This window comes from Nothobranchius furzeri, chromosome 9, assembly GCF_043380555.1.
Source record: "Nothobranchius furzeri strain GRZ-AD chromosome 9, NfurGRZ-RIMD1, whole genome shotgun sequence".
NCBI classification, from domain to species: domain Eukaryota; kingdom Metazoa; phylum Chordata; class Actinopteri; order Cyprinodontiformes; family Nothobranchiidae; genus Nothobranchius; species Nothobranchius furzeri.
Window position 1 is genome coordinate 26896393 of NC_091749.1, and position 25669 is coordinate 26922061.

General features: G+C 46.0%; 1 protein-coding gene across 1 annotated transcript in view; it reads right to left on the reverse strand.

Annotated features, from left to right (window-relative positions):
• Positions 1-25669, reverse strand: part of itfg1 (integrin alpha FG-GAP repeat containing 1) — a 301098-nt gene that overhangs the window by 243727 nt on the left and 31702 nt on the right. Inside the window, exon 7 of the mRNA XM_054732563.2 lies at positions 22045-22094. Within this exon, the coding sequence (XP_054588538.2) occupies positions 22045-22094 (50 nt within the window). The remainder of the gene's footprint in view (positions 1-22044; positions 22095-25669) is intronic.

The window sequence follows — 25669 nt, forward strand, 5'->3', positions numbered from 1 at the left end:
TTTACCATGTCCTGTCTGGCTGTGAAGCAAGCAGAATTGATGTCTGAATGCTGGTGACAAGCCTTACAGATTTATTCTCAGGTGAAGCATCAAAGCGTTTGCTTTTGATGTCACGCCTGATACTTAAAACTTTATTGTTATTGTTGTTGAATGCTTTGTAATTCCGACCAGACACGGAGACAGAGGTGAAAGAGAAAGGAAAAGAAAAGGTGGGGAGAGAAGGGGGGGGGGGGGGGGGGTTTTCCACAAAAATAAACAATAATGAACAAGAGTCTGCTTCTAGACCTGCAGAAAAAGACAAAAAACAAAAACAAAAGGACACAAAAAAGGGACACAACAACAATACAACAAGATCTACCTATCACTGCGTCAACTTGATGAGAAAAAAAATATATATATATATAATCAACATTGCTTAACTGAAGAATCACGATAATAAATCACAATGCATTAAGTGCCCACCATAGTCTTAAGACCTGTGTTGAACGTGCCCAAGCCCATACTTTTGAGAGCACCATGTGAACACCTGTGTGTGTACACGTGCTTGCTTATTTAAGGTTTCTCTATAGGAGCGTCCAACAGAGAGTGTGAGGGACCAAAGATCCGCCCCCCAAAGATGCGCAGGAGACAGGGGGAGCTCCAAGTCCCAGAGATCCAGGTGCTGCCCCAGAACGCAGGAACCCCAAGGAGACTGCAACCACAAAGGCCCCCGCCCCCCTCGAGAGGCACAGAGGATCGCCTCGGGGGGCCACAACCAGCAGCCGGCAGAGTCCCTGGAGATATCAGCGGCAAGCCCACAGGCCCGCCCGCAGCCTCCCACCCCCTAGCCAGCCGAGCCCGGGACCCAGCGGCCCGGGACCCAGGGGCGACCACCCCCGCCGGGGACCCAGCAGAGCCCAGGGACCCAGACCCCACCAGGCAGCCACCGGGATTGACCAGGCAGGCGCCAAAGATCTTAAACCCCCAGACCCGGTTGTCACGAACACTCAGGCAGACCAAGGCACAAGCCCCCACACCAGGTGTGGCAGGGGGAGGGGGGACAGAGATCTATATCATCAAGAGAAGTTCCAGGAGAGGGGAGGACCCAAAGGCCCCACCTGACATATACAGTCATACACAAACACAGTCACACGCTCCCTCCCTCATGTTCACACATGCACATACAACCCAAGACTTACAAAAATGCATGCCGGACACCCACTCATGCTCCCCATACACACCCTATTCACTCTGGTCCCGGTACTGCTGCACATTGGGTACAACCATCACCGGTAACCAGAGTTTGACCCTTTCTGCTGGGGTGCTGATGAGCAGGCTCCCCCACCCAACGCTGAGCACAGCAACCCACCACCCCAGACCCCAACCAGACGGCCAGATCTCCCCCCTAGCCTCCAGCCCCAGGAAGCCTAGCAACAACAGAGGTGGCTAAGACCCCTAGTCTCCCTCCACCTGCTCCAATATAGTGTTGTGTGATCATGAGGTGTATTCCATGGCTGTGGTGAGTGGGCAGTGCGGGCATCATCCGGCATATGCCAGCTGATGCCACCGCACCACCCCACTTACACCCTCAGCCATCAGTGTCTAAGTGCGGTTTAAAATTGGAAGTGGGCACCGGCACTCTGGAGGAGGCTGAAATATCCCCCTGCCAAATGCCGTTGAATGTGCTCACTCCCAAGGCCCTAAGTGTGTGTTTGTGTGGAATGTCGTCAGTGGAAGTGTATAAGGTGCAAATAAAATTGGGGGGCAGGTTGCCACAGGAATGCGGAAATGGGGTCCATACCCGCACTCCCTGACTTGTCCACCCCCCAAGGTCCTATGTGTATGTTTGTGTGATGATGTGAGGGAGCAGGAGGAGAGAAATATGCGGGGATGGGGAGGAATGGCTGGTTGGGCTTAGCCCTCCAGGGAGCCAGCTCCCCTACTGGCCCCAATAGGCACCTCTGTTGTCAAACTGCCACCCAGGGCATGGAGACCCCAGCCCATCCTGCCAGGGCCCAAAGCAGCAGCATTACAGAGCCTCACGGAGTCCGAGGGCACCAACCCAGCCCCATCCCAGCAGAATATCTATGCCCATCCCTGCATTTGCACAACTTCCAGAATATATAAGACATGGGACATCCAGGTAAGGTTGGGTCCTCCCCGTCCTGGACCTCCCCCTCCTCTCCCCTAAAGCAGCTACTTTTGGGGAGAGGAGATTATGATGTTAGCCCAGATCTGGACAAGTGGGGGAGTAGAGGGAGGTGGAGAATACAGTCAGTAAAGACGGTTCTCCCTTGCCCTGCCTCAAACATGCCTCCATCTAAAAGACTAGGTTATCAAGCGTTGTCTCTGGTTATGCTGCTATAGGCTTAGACTGCTGGAGGACACACTGACCACTTTCCACACTCGACTACTTTCTTCTACAATCTGCTCTTTAACTGTATATTTCCTGCTATTTCAGCTGTTAACTGAGCTGTGGAGGCCTCATGGAGGGGGCCATTGTCTACACACACACTGCTGCTAACCACTTAAACATTCTCCCTCTCCTGATAATAACACTTTACTTTCTTAGATTCACTAGAATAAATACAACAAAGTTTATCTCTCACCAAATAGAATATTTACTAAGAAATCACAATGCAGCCGGAACACTACTTGGTATATATGTTGTGTGTGTGTGTGTGTGTGTGTGTGTGTGTGTGTGCGTGCTGTGTGTGTGTGTGTGTGTGTGTGTGTGTGTGTGTGTGTCTGCTCTGTCTTCTCGATCCCCAGTGAGTCGTGGTGGATGGCTGCTTATACTGAGCCAGGATGCTCTGGAGGTTTCTTCCTGTTAAAAGGGAGTTTTCCTCTCCACTGTCGCTAAATGCTTACGTTGTATGAGGATTGCATCAAGTCAATGAAACTTTTTACTGATTGGCTTAATGAATTTACCTGTACTGGTATGTTTATTATGTGAAGTGCCTTGAGACGACTCTTGTCGTTATTTGGCGCTATATAAATAAACTTGAAATGAATTGAACTGAATTGAATTGTGGTGACGTCATATATGCGACGTGCCAATTTCTGGTGTATAGTCATGCTAATTACGAACTTTTACAAGCTGATAAATCTCTAAGTACGTGACTGGCGTGGTCAAAACACCCATCATTATTTTTCATTTAAATTGCAGTACAACACGTGATCCAGGGTGTAAGGCAAAGCGGATTAGAAAATAGCTCTTTTAGCCACGTATACTTGAATTCATTTTTTCGTTCTTCCAGGGACCCATGAGCCAACTGGAAAGGGAGGAGACTTAGGCTCCCTATAGTGTGAATTAAGTTTTAAGTTGAAGTTAGAGTTAGGAATAGATCAGGATTGGTTATGGTTATAGTTAGTGTATGGGTTAGGCATAGTGGAATCACAAAAAGTAATGGAAGTCAATGGAGGGTCCTCATTATGATAGAAAGACAGATGTGTGTGTGTGTGTGTGTGTTGAGGATGACATCTGTGTGACTGACCAATGCTGGCTGAGTGACTGTGATTAAACCATGTGGCTGGGGATAGTGGACTGATGTGTGAAGCTTAACGGATTACAGGTCTTGATATTACTGTTGCCATCTGTTCTCACTAGTCCTAACATACAGTTCTCTCTATCTCACACACACACACACACACACGCACGGACGCACGGACGCACGCACGCACGCACACACACACACAAGTGTTTCTGGGGGCAACATGTGACTAAACACTGAAATGAACCAATATTCTGCTTCTGACTAGTCTGAGGGGACGGCTGTATTTGGCTTTGAGAACATATTAAATCAGAAGGCAGCAAAAAGTCCTTACTGCGTACGAGATCTATCTAATATGCTGTAGTTAGTAGATCATTTTTATTTCCAAAGGAAATGTTTTTATTAAAAAATACAGCATAATAACAATGATGGTTTCATTTCTCTTTGATAAAAATTAAGGTATGTCTGCATGAATATCCTGTTTTATCACACTAGTCTTCATTCCTAGCTTCTGTCACATTGTGGTAAAGAGGGAGATTTGAAGCATTTCTCACTTCTATGTCACTGCATTATTTTATTAACAGTTTCAGAACTGACCTTTCAAACCACTGTCCTATTCACCAGCCTAAACAACTCCCTCCACCCTTCTCTGCAGCTGCTTTTAAAAATTCCTTTCCCCTCTTGCGACCTCTTTCTCTCGTGTAATCACAAGAAAACAGCAACGGGCAGGGATGGAAGGAGATGTAGACGCAGGGAAAACAGAGAAAAGTAATTAAAACAAAGTGCTGGAAAAAGGAGAGCGTGCTGGCCTGTGACCAATGGATGCCGCTGCATTGAACCGAAGACCACGAAGAGATTAGGTGGTGTGTGTGTGTGTCTAATGCTTGTGGCATGCTGGGAAACGGCTTAGTCTGTATTTGGGATGCATCTACAACATGTCACTGGAAGAACAGTGATTTTAAATTTATTTAAGTGTGAGATGATGTTTGTGTAAAGAACTGGGGAAGTGCATTAAAGGAAAACAATCAGGGAAAGGGCTGTAAGCAGAGGGCGGGGCATTTGTCTTATTCCTAAACTGAACGTTAGAAGGAGACAGGATCAAACATAAAGTGAAGATGCTTTTGTTTCTTTTACACTAAGGTAAAACTCAATACACCTGTCAGATAATATGTGAGTTGACTTTGGCTCACTCCCAAATCCCTCACTTGATAATCGGTTCCACTACTTTTTAAACAAACAATAAAAATCTTTGAGAGAGCTGAAAGTGGTGCTCTAAGACAAGCAACACAATGAAAATGAACCCACAATTTAAAGAAAATGAAAGTAAAGAAGCAGGTAAATTTACTAAACTGATGAAGCAACACAAAGACAAATGTGTCCTCAATAGGAGGCCCATGGGCCAGGTCCAACCCGCGGGGCTCTTCTTTGTGGCCCCCGTGTCAGGCTGATCAGACTGGATGAAGGAGACGAACAAGGTGAGACGTTTAACAGTTTTATTATTTCTCTGGTCGTATCTCTGTGAGGAAGAAACGATGACTGAGATGAGAAGCCGGTCACGGCGTCTTCCATATATAGCCTTGCTTGGCTGTGACGTGGAGGGAATCCCCGCGAGGAGCACGCTGGGAGCTCCCCACGAGGGGCATGTCGGGAGTTGTGGTCCGAAGGTCAGCCGGGAGATACCTGAGTCCTGACAGGACCCCCCGGTCCAGGGACGGCTCCAGAAGTCCCAGCGCGACCCCGGCGGACCCAGAAGTCAGAGATCAGGGAAGGGTCCAGGATGGACCGAGCCGGCTCCCAGGAGCGTTCCTCGGGGCCATAGTCCTTCCAGTCCACCAGGTACTGCCAGCCCCGACCCCTGCGGCGAGCGTCCAGGATGCGCCGGACGGTGTAGATAGGCTCACCGTCGAGAAAGCGGGCAGGAGGCGGCGCCGGAGCCGGAGGCGGGAGAAGGGAGGACTCCACGTAGGGCTTGAGCCGGGAGGTATGGAAGGTGGGATGGATGCGGAGAGTAGCCGGCAGCCGCAACCGGTACGTGACCGGGTTGATGACCCTTTGGATGGGGTATGGGCCGAGGAACCGAGGGGCGAGTTTCTTGGACCCGGCACGGACCCGAAGGTCAGCCGTGGACACCCAGACCTTGTCCCCAGGAGCATAGGAGGGACCAGGACGGTGTCGACGGAGATGCTGGTGAGCATAGCTGGTGTTAGCTCTGGTTATGGAGGCTCGTGCTTTGATCCAGGCGCTTTTGCAGCGTCTCACCATGGCTTCCGCTGCCGGAACGGCGACCTCGGGTTCTTGGTGGGCAAAGACCGGGGGCTGGAAGCCATAGCAGACCTCGAAAGGGGACAGCCGAGTGGCAGATGAGGTATGAAGATTGTGGGACAGCTCCGCCCAGAGGAGGTATTTAGGCCACTGCGAGGGTTGAGCCGAGACAAAACAACGAAGGTACCGACCCAGCTGTTGGTTAGCCCGCTCCGTCTGGCCATTGGTCTGCGGGTGGTAGCCTGAAGATAGACTGACCGATGCTCCCAGCAGCCGACAGAAAGCTTTCCAGAACCGGGCCGTGAACTGGGGCCCCCGATCCGAGACCACGTCGACTGGGAACCCGTGGAGGCGCACCACGTTCTCCAGGAACAGTTCCGCTGTGCGTTGGGCTGAGGGGAGACCCGGAAGGGCGATGAAATGGACAGACTTGGAAAAGCGGTCCGTAACCGTCATGACAGTGTTGAGGTTATTGACCGGCGGGAGACCCGTGACGAAGTCCAGCCCCACGTGGGACCAGGGGCGGCTGGGCACCGGAAGAGGTCGGAGGGCACCAGCCGAGGCCTGGTTGGGGTTCTTGGAGCGGGCACAGACGTCACAGGCGCTGGTGTATTCTTTCACATCCCTCGCCATGCCTGGCCACCAGAGGGCTCGCTGGAGGAATTTAAGAGTTCTGGAGAAACCAGCGTGGCCAGACAGGCGTGATGAGTGGGCCCAGGACAACGCCTCGCTGCGACAGGCCGTGGGGACATAGAGGCGACCCGCGGGGGTCTCTGGAGGCGCGGGGTCGTCCCGGAGGGCGTTCTGGATAGCTTCCTCCAACGGCCACCTCAGTTGGCCCAGGAAGCGGTGTTCCGGGAGGATTGGCGCTGGCTCGGACGAGGGCGTGGAGTGGGTGAATTGGCGGGAGAGGGCGTCCGCCTTCTGGTTCTTGGCTCCCGGGCGGTAGGCGAGATGGAAGTCGTAGGGTTCAAAGAAGAGGGCCCAGCGAGCCTGGCGAGGGTTAAGCTGCTTGGCAGATTTAATGTGGGTCAGGTTCTGATGGTCAGTCCAGATCGTGAAAGGCCGAGTGGTGCCCAGAAGCCACTGCCTCCATTCCTCCAATGCCCATTTTATGGCCAGTAACTCACGGTCGCCCACACCGTACTTCTGCTGGGTGGTGGAAAACTTCCTGGAGAAGTAGGCGCAGGGATGGAGCCTGTCGTCGGGCCCGCCTTGAGACAGGATGGCGCCGGCGCCGACGTCAGAGGCGTCGACCTCGACCACAAAGGGAACTGCAGGATCTGGATGGCGGAGGATCGGGGCCGAGGTAAAGCGGGTGACCAGGTGGCGGAAGGCCCGAATGGCGTCGGGAGTTAGACGAAACAGCTGGCCAGGGGAGCCTGGTCGAGTGAGAGAGGTGAGAGGGGCTACGAGGGTGCTATAGTTCTTTATAAAACGGCGGTAAAAGTTGCAGAAACCCAGAAAACTCTGCAGTTGTTTCAGGCTGGTTGGCAAGGGCCAGTCCTTCACCGCCTGGATTTTCTGAGGGTCCATGGTTATCCCTTCGTCCGAGATCATGTAGCCCAGGAAGGATATGGACTGCTGATGGAAGGAGCATTTCTCGGGTTTACAGTACAGGTTGTGGTCCAGGAGCCGGGTTAGGACAGCGCGAACATGATGGATGTGTTCGGCCTCGGATTTGGAGGAGATCAGTATATCGTCCAGATAGGCGAACACCCACCGTCCCAGCATGTCGCGGAGGACATCATTAATGAGACGTTGGAAGACAGCAGGGCTATTGCATAGTCCGAAGGGCATAACCAGGTACTCCCAGTGGCCGGTGGGTGTTATGAACGCGGTCTTCCACTCATCCCCGGCCTTTATACGGACCAGATTGTAGGCGCTCCGGAGATCCATTTTCGTAAAGATCCGTGCCTGGGAGATGGCATCCAGAGCGGTAGTGAGGAGCGGAAGAGGATGGCGGTCCTTGACCGTGATCTTGTTCAGAGCCCGATAGTCTATGCAGGGGCGAAGATCGCCTTCCTTTTTCTTCACGAAGAAGAAGCCAGCGGAACCCGGAGAGGAGGAGGGTCGGATGAACCCCTGCTGGAGGGCCTGGGCGATGTATTCTTCCATCGCTTTGGTCTCGGGAGGCGCGAGAGAGAAAAGGCGCCCGCAGGGAGGACTGGTTCCGGGTAGCAGCTTGATCTCCATATCATATGGCCGGTGAGGTGGCAGGGAGGTGGCACGCCGCTTGTCGAACACCGCGGCCAGGTCCCGATAGGGCAGCGGCAGGTGGGGCGGTGTGGAGCTGGTGCCCCCGTCCGGAAGACCTGCCGAGGATGGAGGAGGAACGAGGTGGGTCTGGCACGAGGTCCCCCAGCCCAGCAGGCGGTTCTGGGACCAGGAAATATGAGGGTCGTGGAGACGGAGCCAGGGGAACCCCAGGATTAGAGGAGAAGAGGGAGCAGAAATGACCAGGAAATGGAGGGTCTCCTGGTGGCCTTGGGTGATCATACGGAGTGACTGGGTTCGGTCTCGGACTAGGTAGGGTTGGAGAGGCCTACCGTCCACCGAGGTCACTGGTATAACTCTCTCCAGGGGTTGTAGGGGGATCCGTAGGCGTTTTGCCAGATCTAGGTCCATGAAATTGTCCGCGGCCCCCGAGTCCACCAATGCGTTTACGTGGAGTGAGGCCTCACCATGGAGGAGGGTGACAGGAATAAGGAGACGGTTAGTAGCGACAGGGGTAGAAGAAGACCCAGACTGAGCGACCCCAATACTCAGTGGGGCCCCCCGTTTCCCGATCGTAGCGGGCAGTCCAGGCGTCGGTGGTCGGGAGAGCCACAGTAGGCACAGAGGCCCTCACGCCACCGTCGTTGTCTCTCCTCGGGGGGAAGGTGGCCGAGCTGCATGGGCTCCTCCGCCAGCATGGGTACAGGAGCTGGCGTGGGTGAACAAGGGCGAGGCACCAGCGTCCTGGGTGGACGCGTGGATAACTTGGGTCGAACCAGAACCCGCTGGTCGATGCGCAGCGCCAGATCAACCACCTCATCCAGGGTCTGAGGCAGCTCCCTTCCCGCCAACTCATCACGGATGTAGGGTGCCAGCCCCTCCAGGAAGGCGGCCCGCAGAGCGGAGTCATTCCACTGCAGATTGGCGGAGATGGTGCGAAACTCCGACGCATAAGCGCACACCGAGCGCTCTCGCTGGCGGAGTTTGAGAAGGCGTGTCTCTGCTCCCACTTCGCTGCTGGGGGGAACAAAGGTCTTCCGGAGAGCGGACACAAACGCAGCATAGTCGTTGCAGGCAGGGGATTTGGAATTGTAAAGCGCAGCAGCCCACTCCGCGGCGCGTCCGGAGAGCAGGGAGGTGAGATGCGCCACTCGGGAGCGCGCAGATGGGTAGCGTCCAGGTTGGCACTCGAACTGCATGTCCAGCGTGGCGAGCAGACCATCGGGGCTCCCCGTCTCCCCGTTCCACCTCTCCGGCAGGCTGAAGTGGGGCTCCTCCCTAGGAGCAGAGCGTGTTGGCTGCTGGAGTGCAGCGATCTGTTGCTGCTGATCGTTTGCCTGTTGTTGGAGAGCAGTGAGAGCCGTGGATAGACGCAGGGTGTGGTCGGACAAGGAGTTCACCTTGGTGTTGAGCTGATCTACCATGGAACGCAGCTGCACGTTCTCGTGGCGGAGACGATCGATCTCCGTCGAATCTACTCGGATCTCAGTCATCCTGTCAGGCTGATCAGACTGGATGAAGGAGACGAACAAGGTGAGACGTTTAACAGTTTTATTATTTCTCTGGTCGTATCTCTGTGAGGAAGAAACGATGACTGAGATGAGAAGCCGGTCACGGCGTCTTCCATATATAGCCTTGCTTGGCTGTGACGTGGAGGGAATCCCCGCGAGGAGCACGCTGGGAGCTCCCCACGAGGGGCATGTCGGGAGTTGTGGTCCGAAGGTCAGCCGGGAGATACCTGAGTCCTGACACCCCGAACCGCACGCACCCCAACGGTCAAGTGGTCGCACTTGTGTTGGAGGGATACGAACGACGCCGGTGTGCATTGGTGTTTTGTATCGGTTTGTATTATGATCCGTTAGCGCCCACTCCCCCGGACCGGACCTCAAACTTCAAGCTCATTTTGTTAAGTGGCCCTCGGACCATTACGCTTGAGTACCCCTGATTTTATATTAGTACACATTTATCACGCACGCTTAAAACGATTTCTGTATTCATTAATCCACCAAGCACAAAACTCAGCATAAAGCATCGTCCACACTAACTGGAGAAATATGATATAGCACATGGGGGTATAGGGCTTTTACATCTGGGTCAGTAGAAGCTAACCATTAGCATTAGCAACTCAACCACACAGCACAACTCCTGCAGGCTTGTTATTGGTGGAAATAAAACATCCATGTCTCAGAGCAAAGTTAGTCGTAGGGTGGTGTTGTTGTCATCCAATCCGAGGCAAGATTTCCAATTATCAGGAAATAAGACTCCAAATACTGTTGTGTTAAGCTCTTCTCTGATGTGGCAGACTTGTCCTTGCTGACCCAGACATTTCTGGACTTTTTTTGATGTGCATAGACATTCATTTCTTCCAGAGACCACTGCAAATGTATTGATTAAACGAGTTTCCCACACCTTTAAGGAGGAAAACACAGACATCACTGTGGGTCTTTTGCCCCGCCCAAGTACTTGGAGACGTCCACGTTTTTGAGAAGGCTGCGTAAACCACAGATATCATGGTGTAAACAAAACATGGCCGCGCGGGGTGGGTTGACCCAACCAAGACCGCGCTGGGCCGGGCCGGGCCAGGCCAGATGTGAAAATGCCATTAAACATTGAAGCAGCGCAAGATTCTGGGGGTGATTAACAGAGAATCAATGAAGGTGGGGTTCCTTTTACATGTTGTTGAAAGTGTAAAGAAATATATAAAATATATGTAATATTAGTAAATATCAAATATCCGACATAGCAGTTTTAATCCTTGATATTGACATTGGCTCAAATGTTCATGTGCATCCCTAATTCTAACTAAAGCAAAACTACATTTTCTTGATACTTAAAGGGACAATTAGCAACTTTTTTTTGTATATTTTTTAATAATTTTCTTGAGCCAGTATGTGCTAAAATGACTGTTTACAGGGTTAATGAAAGGCCACCCAGCCCCTATCGCTCCCTGTGGCCAGAATATCGCACTTGCAACTTCACAGTTGCCGGTCCAGTCTGCGGGGACTTAGAAAAATTTGAGCTGACCTACTTGTAGCTGCTGTCTGGCTTCAGCATGTTTTAGAGCATGAACACAGCTAATTTGTTTAATTTAGTGATTAATCGCTCCTCTAGACACTCATAAAGGCTGGGAGATGCTTCTGCTGTTAGATTAAGCCTTAATCTAACAGCAGAAGCATACCCCAGCTTAATCATTAAGGTGTTAAAAAGATGAACGCACAGCGAGGAGATAGTTTTGCTTCTACAAACTGACACTAGGGGTGCTAAAAGCACGCAAGACTGCTTAGTATCCCTTAAATCAATAAAAATCTAAAGTGTTCAGGTCATTGATGTACTTTTAATATCTAAGTTATTGATTACTATATTTCCCCTGAAAGATGCAAGAACAATCCAGGCATTAAAAGTGTTTATCTGAGGAACGTTAAAAGGGTTTGGTCTTTTAACAACACCAACGTTCCTGAAAAGAAAAAACAACTGGGGACAACGCTGCTGGTACTAACACAAATGAGTATTTAAGTAAATGCTTCAGTTTAGACCTGACTATTATTGGAACATTTATTTCTTTTGACAGGAATTCCTGAAGAGATGAGATTACTTGGCTGCTTAGGAAATCCTCAAAGTTCCCTGGATGAGGTGGAAGAAGCTGATGATAAGAGGGACGTCCTGGAGCCTTTGTTGAAGCTTTTATCTCCACCACTCGGTCACACTTAGGTGTCAAAGGACATTTTTTTGTTTTAATTTTTGCAAATATTCTCTATTAGTTCACCAACAGAAGTAAATCTAAAGATACAATAACTTGTCACTTTGGGTCTTCAAACACATGCTTAATATTTCTTCAAGAGCTTAAGATCAAAGGTCTCATATGTTCAGACCTAGTTGCTGTCCATCCATCCATCCATTGTCTATACCTGCTTGTCCATGCAGGGTCGCGCGGGCTGGTGCCCATCTCCAGCAGTCCATTGCAGGGCAACACAGAAACACACAGGACGAACAAACAAACACACACACACCTAAGGACAATTTAGAGAAGCCAATCAACCTGACAGTCATGTTTTTTGGACTGTGGGAGGAAGCCGGACAGAACCCGCGTGTGCACAGGGAGAACATGTGATCAGTTGAACCAGGGCTTTTTGCTGCAAGGCAACAGCACCAGCCACTGTGCCGCTGTGCAGCCACCTACTTGCTGTCTGAGATGGATTTTCATAAAGAAATGAAGAGGCATTAATGAAATGACAACATCTAGATCCACATATGCCCCATTTAATGGCAAGAAAAAATAATCTAAGTAAAGGCTGAAACATTTCTTGTAACAACTTTTCTGTTGATAGATCATCTTGGGGTTGCTTTTCTTTAATCCTCTCAAGAGATGAACACCCCGCACCATCCATTACACAGCCTTTTGCTCTTAGGGTACGGCAGTAAATTGTTCTGTTTTGCTCCTCCTTGGTCTTCCTTTTCCCTCCACACACGTTCAGCTAAATCCCTCAGTCTGTCTCTGCTTCTATATTTCTCCTTACCACCTCTTCCTCTTTTTTTCAAATTCCCTCTCACTGTGATAAGATAGACTTCTGTTCAGCTTGTGCGCCAACCTGCTGAATTTCAAATAGGCCCCTTTGAAAAAAAACTCTGAGCCAGAGCCTCCCTTCCCTTCGTCTCAGAATATAAACTAGTACTGTAGCAGTGCCGAGGATCCAGAACTCCCTGGTCCATGGATGCTCCTCTGACTCATTTGTTGCGTTAAAGGAGAGATACTATGCATATTCAAAAATCTAAAATTTTCCATTTACAACTGTTATAGCAAATCCACGGAACAAGCTTCTCAATGCAAATACAGTTGTGGAACACTCACCCCTCCCCTCGGGTATCTTCCCTGAGACACTTCTGCTGGAACCAGAAACACCAATTTCCATAGGAAACAACAGAGCGCTAAACACCAGTTGCCATTTTCTAGGCCCGAATGTCGTTTGTTGTTAGTGACTTACAATGGTGTTTCTCTTTTTGGGACTAGTTTTTTTCAATTAGTTTTGCTAAATTTGAAGTAGTAGCAGCCGGCTGTTTCTCCTTCTCTGATACTGAGCCGTGAGCTTCTCACTCTAGTGGTGTTCTGCTGCTAAATGCACAAGAGCATAATGAATGGAGGACCCAGGGGAGTGCAGACGTTCGGCAAGACCAACAACTGGATGGTTCAATAGTTGCTTTTGGTCCAAAACGTGTTAAAGTAGAGAGGGGGGACAGGTGCAGGGAGGGTGCTAGTTTAGAAGATGCTCTCTGAAGAGCAGGGTCTTCAGGAGTTTCTTGAAAGTCGAAAAGGAAGCCCCTGTTCTGGTAGTGCTTGGTAGGTCATTCCACATTTGTGGAAAGATGCGTGAGAAGAGCCTGGATTGTCCTGAGCGTGGTGTAGGCACTGCTAGCCGACAATCCTGTGATGACCGGAGCAGCCGGGCCGAGACGTAAGCCTTTGCAAGAGAATTCAGGTAGATGGGAGCCTTACCATCTCGGACTTTTAATGCTAGTTTTAGCTATTTGAATTTGAAGCGTGCTGGTTTTAGACAAATGTGATAGAACCATGATTTTTTTTTTATTCTCTGCAATATATGCGGAGAATAAACATAAACAAATAACATAGCTGTGCTATGTTGGAACTATAACAGACATAAAACGTTTTAAGATCATTATTTTTCCTAATTTGCTAAAGGAGCTTTAAACTTTACAGAATCCTTAGTTTTAAAGTGACGGTGTGTATTTTCCCTGGCGATAGGGGGCAGCACATACTAGGGATGTCCCAATCAGGTTTTTTTTGCCCTCGAGTCGGAGCCCGAGTCATTTGATTTTGAGAACCTGCCGATACCGAGTCCCGATCCGATACTTTCGATACATAAAATAAATAAGAAAAGGAAGAAACAGTTGCAGAATGTTCCTTATTTTTTACTTAATGACCTTTTTATTTTAATTTTTAACAACAGATCACTTCTGTGAGGTAGCTTGAACAATCAAGTAATAACATAAACTCTTCACTTTTGAACTTATTGCAAATATAAAAAGTCTAATATAAAAACAGATAGCACTTCAACTTAAAATACCTGGCAGGGGTCTATTTAGCCTCGGCCCGCAAAATGCTTAGATACGCCCCTGGGCATGGGACGGAGTTTTGAAGATGATCTGAATTGTGTCAACTATATAAATACTACATGCTGGTAAGTTATTGCTTTATACAGGTACAAGCCTGTAGTGGGATCAATCTACCTACATTTTATTTTTTTAAGAACTTTGTTTTGTTTTCTTGGGTTTTTTTTTCCCTATCTTCCTGTCCTGTCTGTCTCTGTTCTTCCTGCATCTCCCAGTCCTCCAGACAAACTCCTGCCTGCTTCCTTCTTTTTCACCTCACAAGTAACTTTTTAACTAGCAGATCAAATTGATCTTTTGACCGCAAAAGAAAGCGGAGTGTGCGCCGCTCTGCCCGGCTGCGCCAGTGACGAGCGCTGCAGCGCGAGCGCGACCACATGTCATGCTCAAATACAGACAGAACTTACCAGAGAGAAAATGAACGGACATGAATGACTGTGTGTTAGTTATATATTTTTTGGTGACGCCACTTAGAAACTTAGAAAATGTTACTGTGGCCGTGTGCAGAAGGCAGCTGGAGTTCATGAATAATCAGCGGCCTGCCTGCCGCTCTCTGCATCTCTGTCCAAAAGAATCTCCGCTACTCTGAGTCCATATAAATAATATAATATACAGTTGTGGTCAGAAGTTTACATACACTTGTAAAAAATATAATATAATGGCTCTACTGAGTGTCCCGTTATTTCTAAAACTCTGATTTTTCTCTGATAGAGTGATTGGAACAGATACTTCTTTGTCACAAAAAACATTCATGAAGTTTGGTTCTTTAATGTCTTTATTATGGGTTAACAGAGAAAAGTGATCACATTTGCTGGGTCACAAATATACATACAGCAACATGAACTAGCAATTTAGGTGACTTAGAAATGTGTCAGTGAACTGAGCTTCATAGCATGGCCTCTTAACTTCTTGTGAGTGATTATGAGTGACTACAGCTGGTGACTTCTCTTAGGTCAGGTAAATAGGGCTCATTGGATACAAACGCCCACAAACGCTACAATGGGAAAGTCAAAGGAGCTCAGCATGGATCTGAAAAAGCGAATTATTGACTTGAACAAGTCAGGAAAGTCACTTGGGGCCATTTCAAAGCAGCTGCAGGTCCCAAGAGCAACAGTGCAAACAATTGTTTGTAAGTATAAGGTGCATGGCACTGTTTCATCACTGCCAAGATCAGGAAGAAAACGCAAGCTATCACCTGCTGCTGAGAGAAAATTGGTCAGGAGGGTAAAGAGCGAACCAAGAATCACCAAAAAGCAGATCTGCCAAGAATTAGAAGCTGCTGGAACACAGGTGTCATTGTCCACAGTCAAACGTGTTTTGCATCTCCATGGACTGAGAGGCTGCCGTGCAAGAAGGAAGCCCTTGCTCCAAAAGCGGCACCTTAAGGCTCAACTAAAGTTTGCTGCTGATCACATGGACAAAGATAAGACCTTCTGGAGGAAAGTTCTGTGGTCAGACGAAACAAAAATCGAGCTTTTTGGCCACAATGCCCAGCAATATGTTTGGAGGAGAAAAGGTGAGGCCTTTAACCCCAAGAACACCATGCCTACAGTCAAGCATGGTGGTGGGAATATTATGCTGTGAGGCTGTTTTGCTGCCAATGGAACTGGTGCTTTACAGAGAGTAAATGGGATAATGAAGAAGGAGGATTACCTTCACATTCTTCAACATAACCTAAAATCATCAGCACGAAGGTTGGGTCTTGGGCGCAGTTGGGTGTTCCAACAGGACAATGACCCCAAACACACATCAAAAGTGGTAAAGGAATGGCTAAATCAGGCTAGAATAAGGGTTTTAGAATGGCCGTCCCAAAGTCCTGACTTAAACCCCATTGAAAACATGTGGACAGTGCTGAAGAAACAAGTCCATGTCAGAAAGCCATCAAATTTAACTGAACTTCACCAATTCTGTCAAGAGGAGTGGTCAAAGATTCAACCAGAAGCTTGCCAGAAGCTTGTGGATGGCCACCAAAAGCGCCTGATTGAAGTGAAAATGGCTAAAGGACATGTAACCAAATATTAGCACTGCTGTATGTATATTTGTGACCCAGCAAATGTGATCACTTTTCTCTGTTAACCCATAATAAAGACATTAAAGAACCAAACTTCATGAATGTTTTTTGTGACAAAGAAGTATCTGTTCCAATCACTCTATCAGAGAAAAATCAGAGTTTTAGAAATAACGGGACACTCAGTAGAGCCATTATATTATATATTTTACAAGTGTATGTAAACCTCTGACCACAACTGTAGGTAGAAACTGGATCTTTTTTGTGCTCCTTCTGGGTGTGAAAGTTAAGGGCATCAGGGGAGCCTGACAATCTTTAAGGAGAACCAAGTTGCTCTTTAAGGAGAACCCAGTATCTGAGTCCGGATCGGGGCTTGGATAGGGAAGTAAAGCCCGAGTCCTGATCGAGTCTGAAACCACGTGATTGGGGCCGATTTCCGAGCATGTGATCGGATCGGAACATCCCTAGCACATACCTAAATCATTGCAAGCATGCAGTATATTTGTGTTCGAATAACACATTACTAACGGATGACCAACAGGATCAAAAATCCTTGGGAGCGTAAACTTTAGAAAAATCACAAGCACACCGGACTCTCTTTCATCACTGGCAATAAGGGAAGATGTAAATGTGTAAAACAGCAACACCACAGCAACAATGGTTTAGTCAGTTGCACACAAAAGACGACTGAATGGAGAGATATCCTACAGACTGAAATGTTCAAACTTTTGCTTTTACCTTGTAAAGTGGTTTTGTTAAACCCATTATGAATATTTGGGCAACCAGAGGCTTCGCAACAATACTAGTCTCATTAAAGACACATTCTGCAAACTGTACACCTTAAAATAATGGTTTTGAAAAATGTTTTAGCAGCATTCTATCATCTATTATGCTCATTTTCGGAGCTGTGATAGTGTTACGGGGTCCCAAGTCTGTTCACCGCACTGTACAGTTTCTGTCCGGCAGGCCACCGCTGGAAGTATTGACTGCGTGTTGCTTTACGGTGTCGGTACAGGATCTGCTCGGGATCCTTCAAATGCCGATGACGTCAAAGTAGTTGATTGGCTGAACATGAAGCTTACGGAAGTGACGTTATCACGTTATGATTTTGATTGGTCAGAACAAATGAGCGGTTGTAGTGTTAGCGGTTGTAGTCCTGTAGTCCAAAAATCAACAATTTTTGGAGAAAATATATGTTTGAATTTCTAAAGGAAATGTAAAATATAAGCAAATGATAAACGGTGAACCTCAAAAGCTCTTGATGTTGATGAAATGGGGCAAAATAAAATATAAGAACTTTATTGAAAGACACCAAGCAATATTTTGAGTCATGTATTTAGATAACAACTAAGGAAATATACAGATGAACTCCACGTTAATACAAACAGATATGGCTTCACATATAAGAACTGTTCTGTTTTTGTCAGTCCGATGTTGGTTTCATGCTGTTTCACATTCTTTACAAAACAAAGATAATATGGTGTTTTATTAACAAATTACAATTATAAAGAAACCATTTAGGTGTTAACAAACAAGAATTTATTAACAAAACTGCTGATGTCTTTCCAAAACGTATGTGTGAAAGCGGAGTAGATTTGCAGTAATGTGATGTCATCGGCAGTCGAACGACTCCGAGCCGATCCTGCACCCGAGCAGATCCTGTACCGACACCGGCAGTATCACGAACAATTGTGGTCAGAAGTTTACATACACTTGTAAAAAATATAATATAATGGCTCTACTGAGTGTCCCGTTATTTCTAAAACTCTGATTTTTCTCTGATAGAGTGATTGGAACAGATACTTCTTTGTCACAAAAACATTCATGAAGTTTGGTTCTTTAATGTCTTTATTATGGGTTAACAGAGAAAAGTGATCACATTTGCTGGGTCACAAATATACATACAGCAGTGCTAATATTTGGTTACATGTCCCTTAGCCATTTCACTTCAATTAGGCGCTTTTGGTAGCCATCCACAAGCTTCTGTCAAGCTTCTGGTTGAATCTTTGACCACTCCTCTTGACAGAATTGGTGAAGTTCAGTTAAATTTGATGGCTTTCTGACATGGACTTGTTTCTTCAGCACTGTCCACATGTTTTCAATGGGGTTTAAGTCAGGACTTTGGGACGGCCATTCTAAAACCCTTATTCTAGCCTGATTTAGCCATTCCTTTACCACTTTTGATGTGTGTTTGGGGTCATTGTCCTGTTGGAACACCCAACTGCGCCCAAGACCCAACCTTCGTGCTGATGATTTTAGGTTATGTTGAAGAATGTGAAGGTAATCCTCCTTCTTCATTATCCTATTTACTCTCTGTAAAGCACCAGTTCCATTGGCAGCAAAGCAGCCCCACAGCATAATATTCCCACCACCATGCTTGACTGTAGGCATGGTGTTCTTGGGGTTAAAGGCCTCACCTTTTCTCCTCCAAACATATTGCTGGGCATTGTGGCCAAAAAGCTCGATTTTTGTTTCGTCTGACCACAGAACTTTCCTCCAGAAGGTCTTATCTTTGTCCATGTGATCAGCAGCAAACTTCAGTCGAGCCTTAAGGTGCCGCTTTTGGACCAAGGGCTTCCTTCTTGCACGGCAGCCTCTCAGTCCATGGAGATGCAAAACACGTTTGACTGTGGACAATGACACCTGTGTTCCAGCAGCTTCTAATTCTTGGCAGATCTGCTTTTTGGTGATTCTTGGTTCACTCTTTACCCTCCTGACCAATTTTCTCTCAGCAGCAGGTGATAGCTTGCGTTTTCTTCCTGATCTTGGCAGTGATGAAACAGTGCCATGCACCTTATACTTACAAACAATTGTTTGCACTGTTGCTCTTGGGACCTGCAGCTGCTTTGAAATGGCCCCAAGTGACTTTCCTGACTTGTTCAAGTCAATAATTCACTTTTTCAGATCCATGCTGAGCTCCTTTGACTTTCCCATTGTAGCGTTTGTGGGCGTTTGTATCCAATGAGCCCTATTTACCTGACCTAAGAGAAGTCACCAGCTGTAGTCACTCATAATCACTCACAAGAAGTTAAGAGGCCATGCTATGAAGCTCAGTTCACTGACACGTTTCTAAGTCACCAAAATTGCTAGTTCATGTTGCTGTATGTATATTTGTGACCCAGCAAATGTGATCACTTTTCTCTGTTAACCCATAATAAAGACATTAAAGAACCAAACTTCATGAATGTTTTTTGTGACAAAGAAGTATCTGTTCCAATCACTCTATCAGAGAAAAATCAGAGTTTTAGAAATAACGGGACACTCAGTAGAGCCATTATATTATATTTTTTACAAGTGTATGTAAACTTCTGACCACAACTGTAGACCCCACAGACATGAATACGGTACATAAATGACCCACTGAGAGACGGAGAGTGCAACATCTTCGCCGCCATATTGGATTGGTCTACTCACTCTCCAAATTCAATGCTGAGTGAGCAACTATGCCCACTTTTGTGCAGCCTACAGTCACAACAACCGGCATACAATTGAAAACAGATCACGTAGGATTACTAGTGACTTTCCTAACCAACCTGATAGGATTTTAGATAAACATTTAGTTTTATTTGTTTTGTTTAATTCAATTTATATTTTAATTACTATGCCATATCTTGTGTCTGATTTTGTGAAAGAGCTTAATAAAATATGTTTTTTAGTTGGGTGAGCACCTTCCTCAGTAGAAATGAATGCACAGTGGACGAATGGAGACCTATCTAAAATGGTGGCCGGCCACTACGACAGCTCCAGTAGGCAGCGCCAGTCCACGTGGCGTGGTAGACCCGCAGATTTGAGACTTGCGCAATGGCAGATCCACCAAAGAAAGCTAGAAATCCCTCATCAGAGGAATCTAGGAAAAGAAAAGGAGAATGCGATGGAGCAAGAACAAAGACCAAAGTTAATATTGGACTGGCTTTTCCTCGCTGGAGAGCTCTTCTTGAAAGAACGACAGGTACTACAGACTCTGACCTAGCCGTGCTGCTAATGGATAGGTAAGTAATAAATTATTTCACCAGGGTTATTGTGTTTGATCAGGTATAAAGTTATTATACAGTTCTATTCAATGCTGAAATGCAGCTTAATGTGTTTGTTTGGGTGCGCAAGTGAATACAGCCAGTAAACATGCCTCTTATGTGCGGCAGAGAGATGTGATTTTATGACAGTGACGTTATGCTGAGAGGTTTGAGAGGGCAACAGAGGGGATAGAGTGCTCAGCATAAATAAGTACACCCCCTTTAAAAAGTATGAATTGAATCAGGAGCTCAGTGAACAAAAGACCAATTTCCAGCTGGGTTTTATTGAATAAGTGTTTACCTCCGTAAAATGAAATTAAGGTTAATCACACAATCTTCAGTTTTACTAAAATTGGTTGAAGCAAGGATAAATACACCTCACATTAAAAAGTACTACATCTGGTATTTTGCAAGGACAGCACCAAGTCTTCTAGACATGGAATGAACAAGTTGGTGACATATTGTAACATCTATCTTATTCCATTCTTCAAGAAGAACCTGTTTCAGAGCCTGGATGCTGGATGGAGAGTGATGCTCAACTTGCTGCTTCAGAATTCCCCACAGGTGTTGGATTGGGTTCAGATCAGGAGACGTACTTGGCCATTCAATCACCTTCACCCTGTTCTTCTTCACAAAAGCAACTTTGGATCATTGTCGCGTTAGAAAAGTGCACGACGACCAAGTGCACGAAGTGATGGCAGCATCTTTTCCTTCGGTCTAGAGCAGTACATTGTTGAGTTCATGACACCATCAATGAAATGCAGCTCCCCAACACCAGCAGCACCCATTCAGCCCCACATAAGGACGCCGCCACCACCATGCTTCACTGTGGGCCCCATGTTTTTCTCTTTAAAACCCTCACCTTTACGACGCCATACAGTTTTGAAACCATTAGTTCCAAAAACAGTGATCTTTGTCTCATCACTCCAGAGTCTAGAGTCCCAGTAGTCTTCGTCTCTTTCAGCATGGGCCCTAGCTAATCCTAGGTGTGCTTTCTGTGCATGGGCTTTAGGAGAGGCTTCCTTCACGGAAGATACCCACGCATGCCATTCCTCTGCAGTGTACGTCGTATGGTGCCACGGGAAACTCACTCCAGTTTGGCTTTCTACTGCTTTAGCTGCAGTGAACTTGCATAGTGATTTTCTTCAACCCTTCTCATCAGAAGATGCTCCTATCGAGATAATGTCCATGGACGACCTGGACGTCTCTGTGAGATGGTTGCACTTCCATCTTTCTTTAATGTTTGGACCACTTTTGCTACAGTATTCTGACTAATAAGTAAAGCTTTGCTGATCTGCTTGTAGCCCTCACCTTTTAGTGTAAAGAAATAATTTCCTTTCTCAGATTTTGTGACATTTCCCTTCCACGTGGAGCCATTGTTGTCAGCATGAAATGGGAAGGGCTTTTCTTTGTTAAGTAACACCCTTTTGTAGTTACCCATCTGCTGGACACATCTAAAACAAACCATTAGACTCACCTGTGGTTGAATAGCTGTTAATTTGAAATTTGTAGTCCTAAATGTGACTTTTCTCCTAAGACCCTATTTGGGGTGTACTCATTTTTGCAACATGGGCTTGAATGGATTTGTTAGGAAATCACTTTTTGTGTTTGGAAATGAACAAATATTGTTTGCAATCAATGACCCACATTATTGGGAGTATTTTGAAGTATGGTGTCTCATAGAAAACGTGGATTCTGAAAGGAAACTAAAGGTTTTCTGGCTAATGTAGTGTGGTGTACTCATTTATGCTGAGCATTGTATGTCCGCAAAATTCAGGATTGTGTCTTTAAATGCAATTTTATTATATTTTCCACCACAGTAGCAAAACTGTTATCACTGCAAAGGGATGGGACTATAGTGTAAGGGCTAATTACCCAAATCTGTTACACTAACATCCAATGAGCAACTTACAATTGATTCAGTTATACTTTGAGTAGATGAATAAAAATGTACCTTATTGATCCAAGTCTCAAACATAGGCCCATCAGTTGTCAGGAACAAATCTGAAAAGGAAGAAAAACAGAAAAGAAAATAAAGGAGATGAAAATGATACATGTAAATACAATGGTTTCTATGACAATAGTGTACATTGGGTATAGATTGATTGCAAATACAGTACTGTATACTAGTTGGAACAACAAAACCATCTATGTTCAGACAAAAGCCCAGCTAACTGGCCATGATTTGTATTCTCTGCTTGCTTTATCTTTGATTGCAAAATGACTCCTTCTAAATCGTACCACCTGCTGTGAAGATTATAAAATGAATCCCACCTCTTTACATTTCTTTTTAGTTTAAACTGACTGAACACATCTTGTGGTTCTAGTTTAACTGTTTTGCTTAACATGAATTTTCAGTTTTTTGCCCTCCTCCTACTTTTAGCAATCCCCTCTTGCCTTACATTTAGAAGCTTTAGTTACCATGCAAAACCTTCTAAGCTATCTTGATAACAATTGTTTTATTTAAAACTAGATACACGGTACATTAAAGACATTGTTAACAGTTTTTTTTTCAACAAATTTGCAGTTCGCTCTTGAATAAATTAATATATTGTGAGTCGATCTCTGTTGGAAAAACGCTCTGGTGCTTCTGTTTTAGAAAGTAAAAGTTAGCCAGAGGAGTGGAGAAAAGAACTCAGTAGCATTTGGAGTCTTATTCCCTGATATTTGGACATCTTGCATCTGATTGGATAACAGCAAAAAAAGTACCACTGACTCCTTTTGCTTTGCAAATTTGATGCTTTATCTCTAATGGCTAGCTTCTACTAGCCAAGACGCGCTCTGCTGTTCCAGCGATGCTAAATCAACAGCAGCCTTACCCAGTCACAAGCCAAGATGGGTGAGTCCACTGATGTTAATTTTCAGTGTGAAGTAAATCTGTCACGCTTTTCTAATCCAACAGCTCTCCTGTTTCTTTTCTATCGGCGGCTAATGCAGGAAATAGGTGTAGAAGACTAACCCGAACTTCTCATTCAGCCTACACGTGAAACACAGTGACTGATCATATTTCAGAAATCATCAGAAAAAAACTGTTTTCATTCTACATGAAATTCCAACAGCTCTCACAACTGACTTCTTAAATCAGTGCAGGAAAATGGGTGAAGGAAAGGAGAAAGTGGAGAGAAGAAATCTCCTGAATGCAACAGGGTTTCACTCAGCTTTTGAATCATCACCTCCTGGTAATGCCTGTAGCTAGCTCTATTGGATCCTATAACCTGCACTTGTACTCGTATCACTTGTGCTTGAAGCCCGAAGCTGCAGGCTGAACTTCTAATGTGGTTTCTGTGCGTTTCTCCATGAGAGGAGTTCTTACTTTTATCGCTGTGTTATGTGGTTCTGCCCCAGTAATTGGACATGAAATAAATATTGGCATTGATCTGCCTCAGGGCACAGCCAGACTAAATGTGTTGCTGTGCTCTGCATAGAAAATACAAATGATAATGGATTGGGGAAAATGGAAATAAAGCCGGAGGGAAACATGCATGACTGAAACAAAGGAGGCCATGGGTGAAGTCAGGGGTTACTGTGGATATCCTATATTTAAAGGTCTATAATGCAGTTTTGCCTACAGCAAAAGGTCAAAATGCTACACTGAGACTTCTCACAAATGTTCAAGTTGAGGATATTAAGTTGTTTATATAGACATCTGTATTAGCAATTGAATGATGACATGCCAAACACTACTCTGATAGAGGAGCTCAGAAACGTCACTTCAAATTTCTCCTCCAGTCCTCCAGAGAGCTAGGGAGATCCGTTTCTCCATGAGTCATGAGTCATCATCTCCTTGTACATCTCAATACAGCTTAAGCTGGACATCATTCCTAAACCCAGGCCTGAAACCACCATGTCACTAGGCGGTGACTGTTGGAAACAACCTTAGAATGGGATTGGTGAGGGAGTCCCCAAATGACTTGGAACATTTTCAAGGGTTCAATGGGAGAAGGGAAAAGTGGTGTGGGTGGAGTAAAGGCTTCCTCTGCATCACTCTCACATGCAGCATCTCCTTGTGTAAAGTGCGCCGAATAGTTGAACGATGCATAGAGACTCCATCTGCAGCAAGATGATGTTGTAGGTCTTTGGTGCTGGTCTGTGGGTTGACTCTGACTGTTCTCACCATTCTTCTCTTCTATTTATCTGAGATGTTTCTTGGTCTGCCACTTGGTGCCTTAACATGAACTGTGCCTGTGGTCGTCCATTTCCTCAACATGTTTCGAACAGTGGAAACAGAGAGCTGAAATCTCAGAGACAGCTTTCTGTATCCTTCCCCTAAACCTTGACGGTGAACAATCTTTGTTCTCAGGTCATGTGAGAGTTGTTGTGAGACCCCATGTTGCTGCTCTTCAGAGTATATTCACAGAGGAGGAAAACTTACAATAGGCCCCATAAATACCTCCAGGACCAGGATTGGGCACCCCTGGTTTAGAGGCTGTTATTTCTGCAAAAGGAGAATCTACTAAATATTGGGTTCATTTCTTTTTTTGTGGTGCCCAACTATATGCACCTGCCTTATTTTGTACAAACAATTGTTGCACACTTTCTGTAAATCCTATAAACTTTGTTTCACTTCTCAAGTATCAATGTGTCTGTCTCCTATAATTAACTGAAATGTTTTACTGTAACAACCAATGATTTATGCAGAAAAATCATGAAGAATAACAAGGCTGGCCAAACTTTCGCATCCCACTCGCTATCTACTTTTAACAATGTTGTACTTTACTTCAGAAAAGTTCCAGACATGAACTCAAGAGCGTTTTATAGAAAGAAAGGAAATTAACAAATACGAGCACACGCACACACACACTCCACAGGGTTCAAAGTAATTTGTACAATGTGTGTATGTGCTTTTCTGTGTTGCAGTGTGCATTTTGTAGTCACAATGGGTGGTGTGTTGATGAGCTTAGTTAATCAGCCAATCAGGCCTCATAGACAGTACCCAGCCGGGATTGGCTGATTAGCTGCCGTGCCGGTGTGTCAGTGAGAGGAGCACGGTGGAGCACAGGGATACACACAGATCTTCATCTTGTAAACACTTAACATGGTTGCTGCAGAGTTTCTATTTTTTACCCACTTTCCATCTTCTTCCTGATTTTCTCTCACTCATGAAAAACACTGTCATCGGAAGGCAAGTGACAAGACATGACCTTGGTTTAGTCATGCTTTGGTGACCCACTGTTCTAAGAGAGTGTGTACATTTGACCAGAAAGGTCATCTTATACGGTGTAAAAAAAATATACGATAATTTCCAACATGATTTTTTTAGATGATCTTCTCCATTGTATTGTCCTTCCCTTTTGTTCCCTTCCTAATTCACAGTCCTTGGCAGAAAGTATTCTACACAGTCCCATAAAGAGCTGCTTGCAAGTAATATAAACCTAAGTGCCGCTGCCATCGCTCACGTTAACATTTTTACTGTTCCTGGGAGTGCAAAGGAACTCATTCAAGGTAAGAGACAGTAAAGACAAATACAAAAAGTTAGAGGACAGACAGCTCCAACAGAACAGAAGAGGAGAGTAGAATCCTTTCTGTAATAATTCCTTCAACATGCATCACCACAATGGAATGTGTTCATATGTGGGACT